This window comes from Lissotriton helveticus, chromosome 2_1 (genome assembly GCF_964261635.1).
Source record: "Lissotriton helveticus chromosome 2_1, aLisHel1.1, whole genome shotgun sequence".
In the NCBI taxonomy this organism is placed as follows: Eukaryota; Metazoa; Chordata; class Amphibia; order Caudata; family Salamandridae; genus Lissotriton; species Lissotriton helveticus.
In genome coordinates, this window is record NC_136059.1 from 1,686,568,823 (window position 1) to 1,686,587,685 (window position 18,863).

Consider the following 18,863-nt stretch of genomic DNA (forward strand, 5'->3'; position numbering starts at 1 on the left):
ATCCACACCCACTGTCCAAAGGCAATGCGATATGGATGAACTAGTCAAACAGATTTGCGTATGCTTTTCCAACTCTACCACTCATGCCACTAGTAGTACGCAAACTACAGCAGCATTCTCTGACCCTCATCCTAGTTGCTCCAACGTGGGCCAGACAGCCGTGGTACACCACACTGCTACAACTGTCTGTAGTACCGCACCAAAAATTGTACCTGTCTCCACACCTCTTAACACAGAACCGTGGAGAAATCAGACACACGGAGCCAGCTCAGCTCAACCTTGCGATCTGGCTCCTGAAATCCTAGAATTTGGATATCTGAACCTTCCTCCAGACTGCATGAATGTCATAAAAGAAGCTAGACGTCCAACCAATAGGGCATGTTATGCAGCAGAGTGGAAACGCTTTGTAATATATTGTCACAACAACATTAATCCTCTAGACGGGTCTATTCAACACATCATACGATACTTACTGCATCTCCAAAGATGTAACTTAGCCTACACGTCTATTAGGCTACATCTTGCTGCAATAGCGGCATATCTGCAAAACAGACAACATCTATCTCTGTTCAGAGTGCCTGCCATTAAAGCCTTTATGGAAGGCCTTAAAAGAATAATTCCTCCTAGAGTACCACCTTCACCTGTGTGGAATTTAAACGTTGTTCTTACACGGTTAATGGGACCTCCCTTCGAACCCTTACACAAATGTGAACTACAATTTTTAACATGGAAAGTTGCGTTCCTAGTAGCTATCACTTCTCTGCGGAGAGTTAGTGAACTACAAGCACTAATCATTCAAGAACCCTTCTTGCAAATGCATCATAATAAGGTACTTCTACGTACTAATCCAAAATTCCTGCCCAAAGTCATTTCTCCCTTCCATCTCGATCAATCTGTGGAACTGCCCGTTTTCTTCTCGCAACCACAGACAGTAGCAGAAAGAGCTCTTCACACTTTAGATGTCAAAAGAGCATTGCTACACTACATCGAGAGGACACAACCCTTTCGTAAAACAAAACAACTTTTAGTGTCTTTCTCACCACCACACAAGGGTAATCCCATTTCAAAATCTGGGATAGCTAGATGGATTGTCAAATGCATAAAGATTTGTTACCATCAAGCTAAACGTATGTTACCTGTTCCTCCTAAATCCCACTCTACAAGAAAGATAGGGGCTTCAATGGCATTTTTAGGGAACATTCCCCTAAATGAAATCTGCAGAGCAGCTACATGTTCTACACCGCACACATTCACAAAACACTATTGTGTAGATGTGTAAACCAAACAACAAGCTAATGTGGGCCAGGCTGCTCTGAAAACATTATTCCAAACTACTGCAACAGATAGGGGTGGTCGCCGCTAAGAGTGGGTACTGCTATACAATCTATGCACAGTGTGCAATCTGCAGCTCATATGCCTCGAACGGAAAATGCTACTTACCAGTATGCATCTGTTCTTGGCATGTAGAGCTGCAGAGTTGCACACGCCCACCCGCCTCCCCGGCTACCCTTCTCTGTTCCAGTATTATCTTAATTAGATACAAATTACATGGGCATCCTTCCTTTTTCTTGCAAAGCTCCATCATTTCCCTAATGGCAAAGAACAATCCGAGGATGGAGCCGATGCCCATGCACAATATGGTCCAAAGGAGGAGTCCCCTATCTTGTGACTTCCAAGGAACTTTTCAGGACAACAACTGCAAACATCCAGGCCCAACACTAGGTGGTGATCTATGCACAGTATGCAACTCTGCAGCTCTACATGCCAAGAACAGATGCATACTGGTATGTAGCCTTTTCCTTACCTGCGGCCTGCAGGGGAATAGTGCCATTAGTCCAAGGGAGTCCCTCTGTCTTGAGGAACTGGTCTTTGGTCTGGGAAGATTTGCAGTCGTGAAGTTTCAGGGTGGTTGCCACAGGTGCAGAGTATCACGTCTGTTTTTTTTTTTGTGCAACTCCTGTTGTTGCAGACTCTAATCACTTCTGTGTCCTCAGTTGCAATTCACATCTAAATGGAGGTTCTGGTGCTAGAGGTGCCCCGTTAAATCCTTGTTTTAGCAGTGTTTGGGGCCTACTTGCTCCAGCGGCTAATATGCCCCCTGAGGTAACCACATCTGGGGTTGTATGTGTCACCTTTTCTACCCAGAACACACTAAAAAATCGCAGTAACCTTCCTTCGCTTTAGTAACCTTCCTTCGCTGTATAGACCAGTTAGCCCACCCTAGGGGTGTTGCTAGCCTTCTTGGGGTGTACGCCTCCTGACTACATACGTTTCCTGCTTGCCAATGTGCCTTGGGGAGGACTGTTTCCTCCTTTGTGCGGCAACCTGGATGCATATCAGAGGCGGTGCAAGCTTTGAAGCTCACCGCCTTGAATGTGCCATTTCACTAGCCGTCAAGTCAGGGAGGGAAGTCTCATCTCCAAACCCTCCCAAGTCCTTGTTTCCGACTCCTGAGAGGGTTCACACCCCCTGGCAGGGGGTCAGATTCCTGTCTTGGCTACAGCAGTTGCGGGCTGTCAGCCAGGGCACAGGTAAAGCGGGGGCAACCAGGTGTGCAAACCACTAAGTTTGTCACCTGGGTGCATGTCATATCAAATCTGACACATGAATCATGTTCGGGTGATGAGGCATGTTTGATACCAAACATGACTTATTTCAGTGGTACCATAATGGAGATGGCAACATCGGGGATGCCGGTTGCCAGCTCATGTTATGCTATAGGCTGTTGATCACTTATAGTAGCCCTTAATAGAAAGAGGCTACTATAGAGGCATAAAAGCCTGCAGTTACATGTCCACAACTTTAAAATATTGCACCCTGCCTCCTGGGCTCAGGAGGCCTACCTTAGGGATGACTGGTAGTTATTAAAAATAGTGCTTTGACCTTGCCACACATGGTGAGGGCAAAGTTGAATTCGAGGAGGTTGCACTGCTTCTGCAGTCTGCAATGGCATTACTGCTGTAGTCTGTTTACTTGGGTCACTCAGGATGGCACACATAGTGCTTCAGGCCCTAGTGACCCCTTTAACTCCCATGCACTTGGCATCCCTGGTACCATTTACCATAAGGAAGTGGTGGTTAACCCCTTCGGCGCGCATGACGAGCTGAGCTCGTCATGAATTGTGCCGCTCGCACGCTGATGACGAGCTCAGCTCGTCATGTAACGCGGCTTTTGGAAAAAAGCTGCGTAGCGCAAAAATAACCGCCGCACGCATGCGGTTAAAGTCCTTGCCAATTGGGGTTGCCAATTCACTGGATCAGTTTTAGGGAGAGAGCAATAGCACTGGGGTCTGGTTAGCAGGCTTCAGTGCACGGTCAGTCCCAATCCAGTATCTAGTAGTCCAAATGAGGTCAAGAAGTGGGGGTACACCTGCTAAAAGCCTGGTTACTTACCTTGCAAGCATCTGTTAGTGGCATATAGTGCTGTAGATTGACATGCACCCACCCTCCTAGCTGGAAGTCTTTGGTTGTTGGTGATATCTTTTTACTGTATTTCATTCATACATTTCTTTCCTTGCGTGGTCATCATTCTCCATTTTCATACTCTTGCTCCATCATAACCCGCTAGGCGAGAAAATCTAACCATGGAGGCAATACCCATGCACATTACTAGTCGTGGGAGGAGTCTCTATGCCTAATGGCTCAAGACTTTTTCGAAGAAAAACAACTTGTCCAAGTCCAACACTAGATGACAGGATTATGCATAGCATGTAAAACCACAATTATTATTATTTTGTGTGAGACCTCAGCAAATGTATTTATGCCAAACAAATGATAACTTAGCTTGACGTGGCACCCAAAATATGCTGTTCTCTATTTTCATTGGGGTGCCTGAAAATGTAAAAAAAAAATTGGAATGGTTACCATGCTCATCACAGTGATCCTACCTGTCATTAAATGTACAGATGGTGCGGTCGTGGAACTTCTTTTAACCTTTCAGACTAGAAACTAAATATTAGCCCTAAATAGTTTCATTAGAAGTGTCATGATATGCATACCCAAATATTTTATTGAATCCTCTTTCCTTCTGAAGGGTGTTGGGCCTCTAAGGCTAATATTTCTCTTGTCAATCTGTACTGGCAGAATCTCGAATGTAGCTAGGCAAATGTTGTAGCCTTATGCTTTTCCTAAGTTTTCTATTGTTTGGAGCTGTTTTAGTATTGTGGCTCTTTGTTCTGTTTCATATAGCAGGATGTCATAAGAAAATAGTGACGTTTTAGGGATAGTCCCTTCTAACACCTTTACTTTGACCTTTGAGTGTCTGATCACCACAGCAAACCGCATGGGTGATTGAATGCACCCATGTTTCGTACCTCATTCAGTTTTAAACTAGTTTGTAAATTCTTGATAAAGATTCTGGTCCCCGAGTGGGCATGTGGGACCATTGCAGTTCCCACCCATTTCCCCCCAGCTCAAATTCCAGCCTTATCCTTCTCAAAAAAGGTCCAGCTCGCTGTCAAATGTGTTCTTGGCATCCAGTAACACTGGTGGTACCTTTTCAATGTGAACAAGACAAGCTGTCCTGATAGCATTGAAGTCTGGTATTAGTGAATTTTTAACATTGGTCTTCATTAATAATAATCCACATTTGTAAAGCGCGAACAATCACCCATAAGGGTCTCTAGGTGCTGGGGGCCGTCAGGAAGATTAAGCAAGCTGTTGCCCAAAGTCACATGGTGCTGGGCTAACCTGCCGCCAGAGCCTGGGATCGTACCGTGATCCCCAGATTCCAGCGTCCCCCCCCCCCATTAATGATGTTGGATAGATTCTGAGCATATCCGTTGACTGCCATCAGGGCCTTTGGAATGATGCAACAGGGGAGGACCAAATTATTCAGCAGGGTTGACTATATAATGCGGGTACACGATGCAAATTATGAAGCATAACGTTCCATTTTTTATTGCTTCTTTGTTTTGTCATCTGTTCCCATATTAGCACTGTGTAGGTAAAGGTTTCACCTCATTAGTCCCACATTAACACAGAGGCAGCAATAAATAACTTAAAAGTGACCAGTCATTATTTGCGAAGGGCTATCCACTGCTTACCAACATGCATTGTTGCGTTTTTTGTAACTTTTGATCCGTATGGTCTAGTAACAAGTTTTTTTGTTAATATGTGCAGATTATACAATATATGATGGGTTATGTGGCGCACGCTGCTAATCCATAATCCTTCAAAAATGCCACAGCATTGCATAATTCCAGTGGCCGTGGCTATTATTTTCATGTAGATCTTTTTTTCCACATTTAACAGTGTGATAGACCTGTAGTATGTGCGTAATGTTTAATCTCTCCCAGGTTTGGGGGCAGCCACTGTATCTTTATCATACATGGAGTCCTTTGCAACTTCGTTATCTGCCGCTACCTGTGAGACTTGCATCTGTGTTGGAGCTCACTCCTTGGCGAACGTCTTGAAGTGTTCACCTGTGAATGCTACATGACTTGGAGAATTGAATGTTTTTGTATTCGTGATCGTGCTAACACTTAATTTTCTGATACTGGAAGTGTGTGGGCTTCCTTCGGGTCGGCCTTAATTTTGGAAAGTTGAACCCCTCTAAGCATGTCGTCACTTGTTTACCCTCCTTCAGAATACAGTCTCATAGAATTTGTTTGATTCTGTTTCCTTTGCACCCATCTTCACATAATGGTTTCCCATCTTCCTCTTTAACGCTTGTTGTTCTATCAATGTTCAGTTTTAATTTAAAGTCACTTCATACCAAGGTATGGGCTTTGCTTTCATGTTTTTATGGATGCAATGCAGGAATAAGAGGTCTTTCTATGACCTATTCATCTTTGGCTCTCTGTTTCTCTTTGCTGCAGTGGCCAGCATGATTAGTTTCCTCCTTAAGGGTCTACTACAGGGTTTCGCGAGAGACCTTGTTTTATTTTAACAAATCCCATTAAAAGGTGGCTGATGCAGATGAATAATCTATGGTGGCCATCTTTAATGGGGTTTTATTAAAAAAAATTCAAAACGCATTCAAATTTGGCCTGCCGCAAATGGTGTCTATATTTGAACGTCATTTTTAAAAAAAATCATAACAAAATACATACATAGATGGCTGCTTTTATTACGCACCCAGCAGCCAATTATGCAGCAGCAATCATTTATTGCATATTCTTATGGTTTACAGGCCCCTTCCCAGTTGGGCCGCGACAGATGGGCATCCATTTCTGATGGCTAAGACTAAAAAAAGTATCTGCAAAGCAAATAGGTGTTATGACCAAGACATATTGGCTTTGCCAGTGCTGGTTTTGAATTGGATGCAGGAACTTTAAAAATAAACTTCAGATCACTAACACACTCCTTTTCACCTGCAAACATTGTGGGGGACCAAGAGCCAGCCAACAAGGTGTCGCGGGAGATGTCTGACGCATGGTGTCTTCATTCACTCCCTGAACCCAGCTAACAGTCTTCTTCCCCAGTTCTTGCGGTATTACTTTCTTATCTGAGAAATTCAGTCAGACACACCAGGGAAAGGACTAGAAGGTGAAGCATTACTGCTGGAGCCAAGATGTTAGGAAGGGGAATTATGGATACTGACTCATGTTGCTTAGATCCCTTAAAAAGAGTAGAGCAATATTGTTATTATGGTTTTATGCTAAATCCTAGGGTGTCTAACTTTAGATGATTGAACCTTAATAAATGATACCTTTTGCACCCTTTCTTTGTTTGCAGATATTTTCCAAGTTTGGGACTGTTTTGAAGATTATCACTTTTACAAAGAACAATCAGTTCCAGGCCTTGCTTCAGTATGCTGATCCTGTGAATGCCCACCACGCCAAAATGGTATGAAGACAGTTGAAATATACCGATTATAGATCCTTGCTGAGCCTAATGATAAATGCAATGTATTTGCTGCACTGCTGCTTTTTTGTTTTTAGTTACTCAACAAATTATTGCATGCTTCTCAGAGATACACATAGACCATATGTGACTTAACATTATTTAATATCATTGGGATATATTTTTATTTTTTTAAAACCATCTTTATATTGATTTTTCAGCAGGAAAATAACATAAGACGGCATTTGCCTACCTTACAACTTAACACAGTATAATTGGTGTGGAAACGGGCATAATATCCACAACAGTTTACTTATCTCCTATACACTTTGGATCAATTTAGTTACTAGCTACATCCCATAAAAGTCATGCAAACAGTTCCAGCTGTACACTATACATTTCTCGCAGTTGGCCTCCGCCCTTACCCATCCCCATCCTAGTGTTGTTTACTTGGCCCTTGGACTTTCGGAACCCTCCTCTGTCGTACTCGCTTCAGCAGATTGTGCCTGCAAGTATATCCGCAGTGGCTCCCAGATGTCCCTAGGCCGAGACGCGGGCGGCATAAATTCTGCATAAATAGTTAGCTGTTCCTGGAAGGATATAAGGTCATGCATCCAATCCTTAAATTTGAGTACCCGTCCCCTTCCTCATCTGCAGGCCACCCTGCGTTTAGCCAGTAGTAAGCCTAGCGATATGTTTTGAGTAAGGCTTCAAGAACTTTTGTGTATCCCAATAGTGTAGTGAGAGGGCTATTTGCTATTTGAATCCCTGTTATTTGACTGAGGGCTTCTAGTATTGTATCCCAGTATGTCCTAATGGGGGCGTATTCCCATGACAAGTGGAAAAAATCAGCTCCTTCCCTCCTGCATCTGTCGCAATTATCATTATCCCGGAGGCGGAAACGGAATAGTGTTACAGGAGTATAATAAAGGTGTTGGAGATATTTGAAGTGGACAATATGCATTCTCCAGTATTAGGGGTGTCTTTCATAGATTCACATGCTTGAATATTCCCCGTCGTCGAAGTGGGAGTCTCACGGTAAATAAAATTGCAATAATGCTCTATATATATATATATATATATATATATATATATATATATATATATATATATATATATATATATATATATATATATATATATATATATATATATATATATAAATAAACATAATACATAATAAAAGAAGAGGAGATACAACTGAAAACCTCCAAAATGATTCCTACATAGGAATGCATGGTAAAGAGAAAAACTACCTGTAACACGTTAGTGTCATTATGTTAGTCCAAATTACAGCCAATCAGGCGCCAGCACCCTCTAGAACCTTCTCCTCAGAAGCTCAAGCACTCAGATTTTCTACCGCACGTCGTGTGAAGGGAGTCTCCCTGAGCTCTGCTCAGTTCTTCACCTCAAATCTACTAGTTCCAGTTTGTTCAACATGTCAAGTAAGAAGTCTTTATTCAGACCTTGCTCTTCTTGTGGGAAGCTGCGCCTTTTTGAGAAGGACCCCCACCAGAAGTGTATTTATTGTTTATACCCGGATCATGAGGCTGGCAGCTGCAAGTTCTGTAGAACCTTTTCTACTAAGACTCTCAAGGACAGAGAAGGCCGTCTTCTCCTTTGGCTTCAACGTCTAAAGGACAAAGATTCTGCCCTGTCAGATGCTGAAAGTTTTCAATCTGGTCCTTCTTCAGCAGCCTCTAAGCTTGGTAGTGTACAGGATTTTCCATCTCCTTTCCTCAAAAAGAAGAAATTGGCCCTGCCTCTGGCTTCTGTGGTGTCTCCTACCACTGCTCCTACCGCTGCGCCCACGAGACCTGGCTCTCAGGCGTCTTCTACTGCCTCTCTGGGCCTTTACTTCGTCGACGACGGTCTCGTCGACAGCCTTCACGTCGACGAGAGTTTCTTTGCCATCTAAGCCTGTCCTGTCGACGATTCCCATCACCTCGTCGACGAAGAAGAAAGAATCCTCGTCGACGAAAATCTCGAAGAAATCTTCGTCGTCGACCAAGGTCTCGTCGACGAAGACTCCGTCGACCAAAAGCCCGTCGACGAGGACTCCGCCTACGGAGGTTCTGCCTGTGTCGACGACTGTACCGTCGACGGCTTCGTCTACGATGGATCGCCCATCAACGATGACCCTGACGACGACTCCGTCGACGGCCATACCGTCGACGATGAGTTCTTCAAAATTATCTTCGTCGACAGCCAAATCCCCTCCGTCCACGATAGCGTCGTCGGCGCCGTCGATGGTGGCACCGGCTTCCTTTGCCTCATTGCCGTTAGTGCCTTTGAAGACTTCAGGATCATCTACTGATTCTGCCCATCATCGCAATAAGGCTCCGTGCCAACAGATCTCTGCTCCAGAGCGGCAACCACCTTCTCCAATGTTTGCCACTACCTGTGAGCATGACACTGACTCTGAAAATGAAGGTGACACGTTTGGGGCGGCCCATAGTCCCTCTGATTTGATTATCAAATGTCACGAGTCTGACACTGACGAAGATGGCGGAGACCAAGACTCTCAACAGGAGGAACAGATGGGCCAAGTGACTATGGCTACGATACCATTAACCTTGATTTCAAATCTCCAACATATGCTGGATGATTATAACCGTTGTTTCCCAGCAACGCCGCAAGATGCTCCTGTGCCATCTCCTGCTGCCGCTGTTTTGCCTCCACCGTCTCTTCCGCCAACGTTACCACCCACAACTTCGTCTCAGGTTCAGACGTCAATCAGAATCCATACTACAGTTTATCCGCAGGATGCAGATTATGAGGCGGTCCCAGAACGTGAGGACGGAGAGGTCCCTGACAATTCGGACGAAGAGGCAGGCGACCAGGATATGGCGGAATGGGACGATTACAGAGCGCAGACGCCCTCTCCTCAGCCAGGAAACTCTGGTGAATCACCTCCAGTAGATATCGCAAGTTTTCATCTACTAATGGATAAAGCGGCTCAACGTTTCAAATTACCTAGATCGCAACGTGAAGAGGACTGTTTCCTCTATGATTTTAAAGACAAGCCTTGTAAGCAGGTCCACACGATTCCAATCATCGATTTTGTGTGGAAGGAGGGGATAAAACTCATGCAATCTCCAAATTTGTTACCTGCTCAAATACCGCGCCTTGAGAAAAAATACAAGGCACCAACTGGTTCTCCGGGTTGCTTGATTTTTCACCCTAAACCGGACTCAGTAGTAACTCAAGCTGCACAGCGTCGAGGCCGGAACCCAGCGTCTCCAATCACCGCACCTCCTGATAGAGAGGGTCGACACCTAGACGCTATTGGCCGCAAGTTTTCAACCTTGGCTTCCACTTCTGTCCGAGCAGCCAATGCCTTGGCCATTTTGGGACGCTATGACCGGCAGATGTGGTCGGACTTATCTGCATTAATGGATCTCATACCTGATGCTTCCAGGGCGGACGCTCAGCAGATTCTTCTTGATGGGCAGAGAGCTTCGGAAGAAATGATCGACTGTGCAGTCGATATTGCTAATACAGGTTTCCGTCTGCTTGCAAATGCAGCTGCCCTCCGACGCCAGGGTTGGTTAAAATCCACCTCCTTCCGGCAGGAAGTCCAATCCAAGATACTTGATATGCCGTATGATGGTGAGTCGCTCTTCGGATCTCACATCGATGACGCCCTGGAGTCCATTAAGAAGGACACCGATACGGCTAAGTCTTTGGGCACGTTGCAATTCCGGAAGCAGTCCTTTCGAAGTGGACGCGGCACTTCTTCCAATTTTCGAGGAGGGCAACAGTACCGCTCCTACAATCAGGGCAACCAGCGTTACGCATCCACTCAGCAGAATCGTCAGCAGCCCTCCAGACCCTATAGGAGAAAGTCCTCCTATCGCGGATCCACTCCTAAGCGCCAATGACTTTTGTCATCCCCAAACTGTTGGAGGTCGAATCTTTGTTTTATTCTCGGTGGTCCTCCATCACCTCGGACCGCTGGGTTTTGGACATTGTACGGCGGGGTCATACCTTAGAATTCGTCGAGATTCCTCCTCGTACTCCACCTTTTGGCCCGCCTCCTCCACACCTTGAGGAGCTTTACCATCAAGTCCGTCTTCTTGTTTTAAAGGGTGCAGTCGAAGTGGTCCCGAAACATCAAAGGGGAGAGGGGTTTTACTCTCGATTCTTCCTCATAATCAAGAAGACCGGAGATTGGCGACCCATTCTGGATTTGAGGGCTCTCAACCAATTCCTAAAGTGCCAATCCTTCCGCATTCTGACATTGCTGGAAATCCTGCGTCTTCTATCCAGCGAGGATTTTATGACCATCATAGACCTTCAAGACGCGTACTTTCATGTCCCAATTATCCAACAACATCGCCAGTACCTGCGTTTCAAGGTGGGACAAATGCACTATCAATTCAAGGTCCTGCCCTTCGGGCTGCGATCAGCTCCTCGTGTGTTCACGAAGGTGCTGGCCCCTGTGGTGGCTCACCTGCGTCTTCAAGGATTCCAAATCTTTCCATATTTGGACGATCTCGATCCCACCATCAACTATGTCAGGACACTCGTCTTTGCCAGCAAGTGTTTCAGTCACTGGGGTTGACCATCAACGTCAAAGTCACAACTTGCGCCTCTGCAAACCAGAAACTTCTTGGAAGCGATCTTAGACACGAGACTTTCAAAAGCATTCGTCTCACACGAGCGGCGACAGAAGATCCTTCGTCTGGTTTCCCTCATTCGAAAAAGACAGTCCGTTTCTGTTCGGACGTTAAAGTCATTCTTGGGGTTGGCATCATCTTGTATCGCATTGATCCCAAATTGCAGATTGCGAACCAGTCCCATTCAAGAGGAACTGGACTTACAGTGGCGTCAGGTCTCCGGGTCCTTCAACGACCTAGTTGCTGTCACAGCCCGCATGAGCAAGAGCTTGCTTTGGTGGGCGCAGGATTAGTCTGTGCACTTATATATGCCGGATATGAGGGACCATGGGCCAATGTTTCACTGCGAGGTGTGGCATGTACGGTGGCGAATGCATCGAAATGCGCCTGGACACACCAAAAGTACAGCTCCGTGTCCGGCACCTCCAAACCACCCTTGTTGAAGGGTTGAGTCAGTGTTTCCCACTTCAGTCTGGGCTGCTTTCCCCCCAGGTCAATCGGATAAGCTGCGATTTCAGGGCTTTGAAAAAGTGTTTGCTGGGCGCATAAGGAATGTTTATAAAAAGATAGAGCACCTTTGGGAAATTTGCCATTTTAATCAGTGCCAACCGTCCTGCCAGTGAGAGGCATAGCGATCCATCTAGTGATGGAATCTGTTACTGTACCCAACAATTGCCGTAATTGGCCCTCATAAGGTTTTTCCTGTCTCTAGTGATTACTTGCCCAAGTTATTTTATTTCACTATGGCACCAGGTCAAGGGATAGTCTGGGACGTATCTCTTGACCGCATCTGTGAGAGGGAATATCTGTGACTTGCTTCTGTTGACATTGACTCCCTACCCTCGGAGCTGTAAAAAAGCACGCAGTATAGGGTTGAGACTGTCCTCTGGATTGCGTAGGTATACTGTAAGGTCGTCAGCATATAGGGAGATTAGGATTCGCCTTTCAGGTTATTGGAGAGCGTATTTGCGGTGATGTTGTCGGACTTTAGCTGCCAATGGCTCCATGGCCAGGGCAAATAAGAGGGGGGAGAGCGGGCACCCCCTGCCTCGTTCCCCTTGTGATGTGTAATCTAGGGGAGCACACCCCATTTATAATCAGCTTGGCCTGTGGTTTAGTATACAATAGCTGGATCCAGGCTAGAAATTGGAGAGGAAAGCCCATGTGTTTCAGGACGCTCGCCAGGTAATCCAACTCAAGGGAATAAAAATGCTTTGGTGGCGTACAAAAGACTGCCACCGCTGCTAGGTCTGGGTCAGTGTCTTGCATAAGAACGAAGAGAGTACGCAGGTTGTGCGACGTTGTTCTGGCAATACTAAAGCGTTCATCAGAGGGCTTATTCGTTTTGCTAGTAGTTTTGCCAAAATGTTGGCGTCACAATTTGAGCGAGAGCAGCCTGAGTCGCATTTGTCTCCTGGTTTTCCTGGTTTCGATATAGGTATCATGAGCGCTTCGGGCATTGTTTGCTGATGCATGCCTGCCTCTCGAGCCTCTTCGTAAAAGTTTTTTAGAATCGGGATGAGAGAATCACTGTATGTTTTATAGAAGTCTGCAGTAGGGCCGTCCGTGTCAGTGGCCCGACCAGACTGTAGGTGCATGATTGCAGTGCATATCTCGGCGTCTTCAAAGTCTGCTAATGAAATTCCCTCTGGGTGTCCCCCAGCCATCCCAGCACTATATCTTCAAAGTACGGCTCAAACTCTATTGGCTGCGTTCTATGCATTGTATATAGTGAATTGTAGAATGCATTTAATGTCTCTACTATGCACAGGTATCTCCTATAGCTAAAGTTGCGATAAACCCCTTAGTAGCCCCACATATAAAATATACGTCAGCCCATTTGAAGGCACTAAAACCGGCTATTAAATCTTCCTGCAGACTGTTACACTTAGGGGGGAAAAGGTATTCCTGTCAAACATGCCACCTACATATTGACCCAGCAGGGACCAAATCTACGCAGAATGATTCCATCAAAACTCAGTCAAAATCAAAAATATTTTCCTTTATTAGTCTCAACTGTCGCTCCTTACCAAAACATAAAACTGAAATTTTTAATTTGCTCTTAGATGAAACACCGGATGCACTGTTTGTTACAGAAACATGGCTCAAAGATAGCTCAGGACCTGATATAGTCATGGCACTTCCTGATTCCTATGCCATTACCAGACTAGACAGGGATAAGAAACCTGGTGGAGGAATTGCTGTAATTTTTTAAAAATCATTTCACTGCGATTTCAAGCCGCTCTTATGCGGTGGTTCTGAAGCGGCGCTTTTTAAACTTACATTAGCCCCTAATTTCACTCTATCCGGAATCCTTGTATATCGTCCTCCCGAGGCGGCAGCATCCAAATGGCTCACAAATATGTCTGAACTCATCGGTCCACTGGCCATGAGAACTGCCAACTTTACTATTCTAGGTGATATAAACCTGCACTTAGAGGATGATAATTGCTCCTTGGCCAAAGTTCTAATAAATGACTTAGCAGCTATTAATTTAACTTTAAAGAACTCCGGTCCTACACACCGTGCAGGGCATCTGTTGGATCCCATCTTTTCCAACCTCAACAACATTGAGACGCAGTGTGCCCAGCCCTTGCCTTGGTCCGATCACTTCCTGATTAAATTTAGTCTTCAGGTCGACCTATTAAACAACGACAACACACCTTTACCCATTCAGCTCATAAGGAAATGGAAACAACTTGATATTGACAGTCTCAATGCCCTATTGGAAAAACAGCGCCCTTGCACTAAGACTACTGTTCAACAGCTCTCATCTACAGTACAAAACTGGCTTCTTTCAGCCATTGATTCCATTCTGCCTAAAACTAAGTTAAAACAAAACACCCATCGCTCTCCTGCACCATGGTTCGATGATATTTTACAAAAGGAAAAAACTAAATGTAAGAATCTCGAACGTCAATGGAGGAGGTTCTACTTACCTGCAGATAAGGAAAAATATAAAATTCAGCTAACAGCTTACCAAAAACAGTGTAACAAAGTCAAAGCAGAGTTCATCTGCACAAAAATCACAAATGCTTTAGACCACTCTAAAACACTTTTCAAGTTAGTTAAAGAGCTGGCGGGATCCAATACATCCCAACCTCCACCTGAGCTAAACAAAACGCAGTGTGACCTTCATAAAGTTGATAAAATCCACCAAGACATCGACGACGCTGCCAATAAACACGACTTCACTCTTGAAGCGAACCCCATTTGTTCATCGCATACGTCAGGTAATTCCTTAGGTATTACTGATTGTCCTTCTTTGGCTGATACATCTTTTGCCACACTAGGTAGTTGGCCCCTGCTGAATCCTGACATGGTTCAAGGGCTGCTAAAAACCATCAAATCGGGCTCTCCTAGAGACCCACTGCCATGTTCAATCTTAAAACAACTCAGCAGTAACGTCCTAACCACAATTACTGATCTCCTTAATACGTCGTTACTTGAACAAACTGTACCCAGTGAATGGAAGCATGCGATGATTCATCCACTCTTAAAGAAAGCTGGCGCAGACCCCAACCTGCCAGCTAATTTCCGCCCAATATCATTGCTACCTACCTTTGCTAAGTTATTAGAGAAGCATGTTCATCGTTGCCTCACAGATTTCATCACTATTCATGATCTGTTACCATCTCACCAGTCGGGATTTCGTGCAGGTTTTTCCACTGAGTCTACATTGCTAGGGGTGACCGAAAACATCCGTCGCATGGTGGATAAGGGCGAAACAGTAGCACTTGTCCTACTCGACCTCAGTGCGGCATTCGACACCGTGTCGCATACGGTCCTCGCCCAGACTCTCCACTCCCTAGGCATCCGCGGGGCAGCCCTTAATTGGATCAGATCACTATTAGAAAATCGAACGTTTCAGGTATTTTCGCAAACTGCCTGTTCTGATACAAGGACATTTAAACACGGAGTACCTCAGGGCTCCATTCTTAGCCCGTTGCTTTTTAATGTTTATATGAGTCCCCTGTCCAAGATTGTGGAAGACACTGGGCTTCTAATGTTTTCTTACGCTGATGACCCTCAGCTGCTTTTTTCCCTATCAGCAGCAGACGTTGACAACTCATCCTCCCTACAACTCGGACTTAGTAAAATCGCTGGTTGGATGCAGAAAAACTTCCTAAAACTTAACGGCGAGAAAACCGAGTTAATCGTGCTGGGTAAAAACAAAGATCTTTGGGGACCCCAACACTGGCCATCTGAAATGGGCACCCCCCCAACCCCTGTCGCACATGCCCGCAACCTGGGAGTCATTATTGACGACTCACTCAGTCTACACCAGCAAGCAATAAAAACTTCATCTACCTGCTTCGCCATATTGAAATGGCTCAAAAAGATCTGCTGGATGTTACCTGAAAACAGTAAGAAAACAGTTGTTAACGCCCTAATCACATCCAGATTAGACTATGGCAATGCTCTGTACCTGGGAGCAAATAAAGCTACTGTCCGCAGGTTACAGTCAGTACAGAACGCAGCAGCCAGACTACTCTGGAAAATCCCCATCACCACTCCTACTACCAAATACATTAGGAAACTACACTGGTTAAAAATTGAAAATCGGGTCAAATTCAAATCCCTATGTTTCATGCACAGGATTTCCACCAATACCGCCCCAAAATACCTACAAAGCCTGATGCGCCCCTACTGTCCCTCCGGATCTCTTCGGTCCTCTACGGCAAATTATTTTGAAATCCCAAAGATCAAGCTGTCACGCATGGGTGGCAAGTCCTTTTCTTTTTTAGGACCCACACTTTGGAATTCAATGCCACACACATTGCGGTCTGAACCAAGTTACATCAAATTCAGGAAAGCCCTAAAAACATGGCTATTCAACATCTAATTCCTGTAACCGCATTGACACTGGGATCTGTCGCGCCGGGAAACCCTTTGTTGGGTAGCTGTGCGCCATATAAATTCAAACAAATAAAAAAAAATATATATATGTCTGAGGTGTCTCTGTTTATATGGCCATCTGGATCGATAACTTCCAAGATGGTGCTGGAAAATCTTGGTTTTCGGGTCAGCTCAGCCAGATCCTTCCCTGGTCGTTCCCCTCTCCATATTGCCAGGCGCTGTGGTATTTCTCCCGAGATTTGCATTCCCTCTCTGCTGTCTCCTGGTATTCTGTCAACTTGTCCCTAAACTTTTTCTTGTAGGTCAGTGCTGGGGTCAGATTGCAGTTGCGCCTCTAGTTGTTTAAGTTCAGCCACTAGCTTCCCCTTACAGTCACTTTAAATGCTTCCCAGACTGTGGAGAACTGGGGCATTGTCTATTTCGAGGGGGAAGAATTCAGTTATTTCTTGCTCCAATTCAGTTCGGAATGGGATATCAAACAGAGCATTCGCTGGCATTCTCCAAGACTGGTATGTTGTCATTGTGCAGGGTGGGGTGAGGGTTACCATTAAGGTTGAGTGATCAGAGTATGTACGCGACCAATGCCGTGATTTAGTTAGCCATGTTTTTAACCCTCTGTTCAGAAACCATCCATCTATGCCTGACCATGAAGAATGCAACGTGGAGTAGCATGTGCCTCTCTATCAGTTGGGTGTAAGCTCCTCCATGTATTTAATAGTCCATGTTCAGTGACTCTCTAGCAGTTGGTGTTGGACATTTGTGTAATGATGGGGTTGTGGGTGCTGTCTGTCCATTGTCGGGTCTAAGGTGACGTTGTAGTCTCCGACCGATACCATGTGAGTGGAGCCTCTATCTAAAACTTTCCCCCATAGGATATTGAAGCACTCGGGGTTATCGGTGTTGGGGCAATAGATGCATGCAATTTTTATAGACTGGGATGCCATTCTCACCCACATAATGCAATATCTACCTTGTGGGTCTGCCATTTCCCCTATGGCTACATATGGGATATTCTTTTTAATAAAGATTGCTGTTCCCCGAGCGTAGGTGGAATATGTCGAGAAGCATCTGTGTGAAGCCCCTCGGGCCGCAAAAGTGGTTGCGGGATAGGGCGGATATGAGTTTCCTGTAACATGGTACAATATATTTTATGTCTACCTAAGTAGGTCAAGACGTGGCGGCGTTTCCTCTGGTTCCCAAGGCCTCGCACGTTCCATGTGGCGAAGTTATAGCTAGGCGGGTCTAAGCGAGCTATTCAGAGCATGTAGGTTACGTAGTGCATAATTTGCGTTCATAGTACAGTCTATGTGAGTAGTGTAGCAGCTTGCGGTATTACCTGTGATCTTTAAAATTCTAAGTGTCGCCAACAACCCTTCCCCCCCCCCCCCCCCCCCACATCAGCAGCCCAAACCTGTCTTGGTAATTCCCCCCCCCCCCCCCCCCCCTGTCCCCTTCCTGTAACATTCTAACTTGGTCCCTGTAGGGATCCTGTTGCGATTTAACATTAGAACAGGTGTTTCTATTCATATGAGGGATGTCCTGCTGAGGTAGCGTATGAGGGCGTCATGGTTCTTCCTCGTGGTACGAGGGTGTTCAGGGCATGCTTCTGAGTCCCTTATATCTGGCGAGTCCATTTAAGAGATTAGGTAGCGCTGATGGTAGCCTTTCGTTGCGCCTTTAGTCCATTTGTAGCCTCTCCTAGTGGATCAGTGTCTTTGGGTACAGTGTGTAGTGAAAGACTATCTCAAGGTCACTCCAGTCTTGTAGTGACTTGTCTGTTGCCTTGACAAATTGATAATCATTGATTTCATTCAATGTACGAGAGAGCAGCTGGGGATCTGGATGGTCTGGAGGAGGCCTCGTGTCGGGCCGATCTTTGGGCAGTTGTTTTTAGGAAATCAACTGCTTGTTGTGGATGTGTGAAGATGCACTGTTTGCCCTGGTGCGTTACGAGGTGTGCCGGGAAGAGCATTGCGTATGTGATATTGGCCTGTTCGACTTTCTTTTTAATTGGTATGAATTTCTTTCGAGCTTCTTGAACCGCTATACTGAGATCTGGATAGATCGCCAGTTCCCTGCCCTCGAAGGAGAGAGTCCGTTCTTCCCTTGCTAAATCTCAATAATTAGGCAGTCTGGCGATTATCGGTCGTGGGGGGCACCAGGCGGTGGTAGAGTGGCAAGTGATCAGTGGGCTCTTTCTATCACCAGCATTGTCGAAAAGACAGTCTTTCCAAACACCGTAGTGAGCAGGCGTTCTACATACTCCTCCATTCTGCCCGTATTGGTGGATTCAGGGATCCCCAGGATTCGTAGCTTATTGCGGCGCGATCTGGATTCTAGGTCCTCATTTTTGGCAGTTATAACTTTTAAAAGGCGTTCCATATTGAGTAACTGGTTTCCTTACGGCCCGTGGAGGTGTTTTCCAGATCAGAAATACACTGCTCTGCCTCTGAGACGTTTGTCATTCTTGTGCTTAATATTGTCCATGCGTGTGCACATATAGTCCGTTTTGGCCTTTATAGAGGTACGGCTGTTTTTTATAGAGAGCAGGAGTACTTTAAGGTCTTCTGTAGAAGTCTGGCTGTCTGAATCTGCC

General features: G+C 45.4%; 1 protein-coding gene across 1 annotated transcript in view; it reads left to right on the forward strand.

The window, feature by feature from the left end:
• The window catches only part of PTBP3 (polypyrimidine tract binding protein 3), a 634,697-nt gene that overhangs the window by 377,941 nt on the left and 237,893 nt on the right, over positions 1-18,863 (forward strand). The window contains exon 6 of the mRNA XM_078676642.1: positions 6,678-6,788. Within this exon, the coding sequence (XP_078532768.1) occupies positions 6,678-6,788 (111 nt within the window). The remainder of the gene's footprint in view (positions 1-6,677; positions 6,789-18,863) is intronic.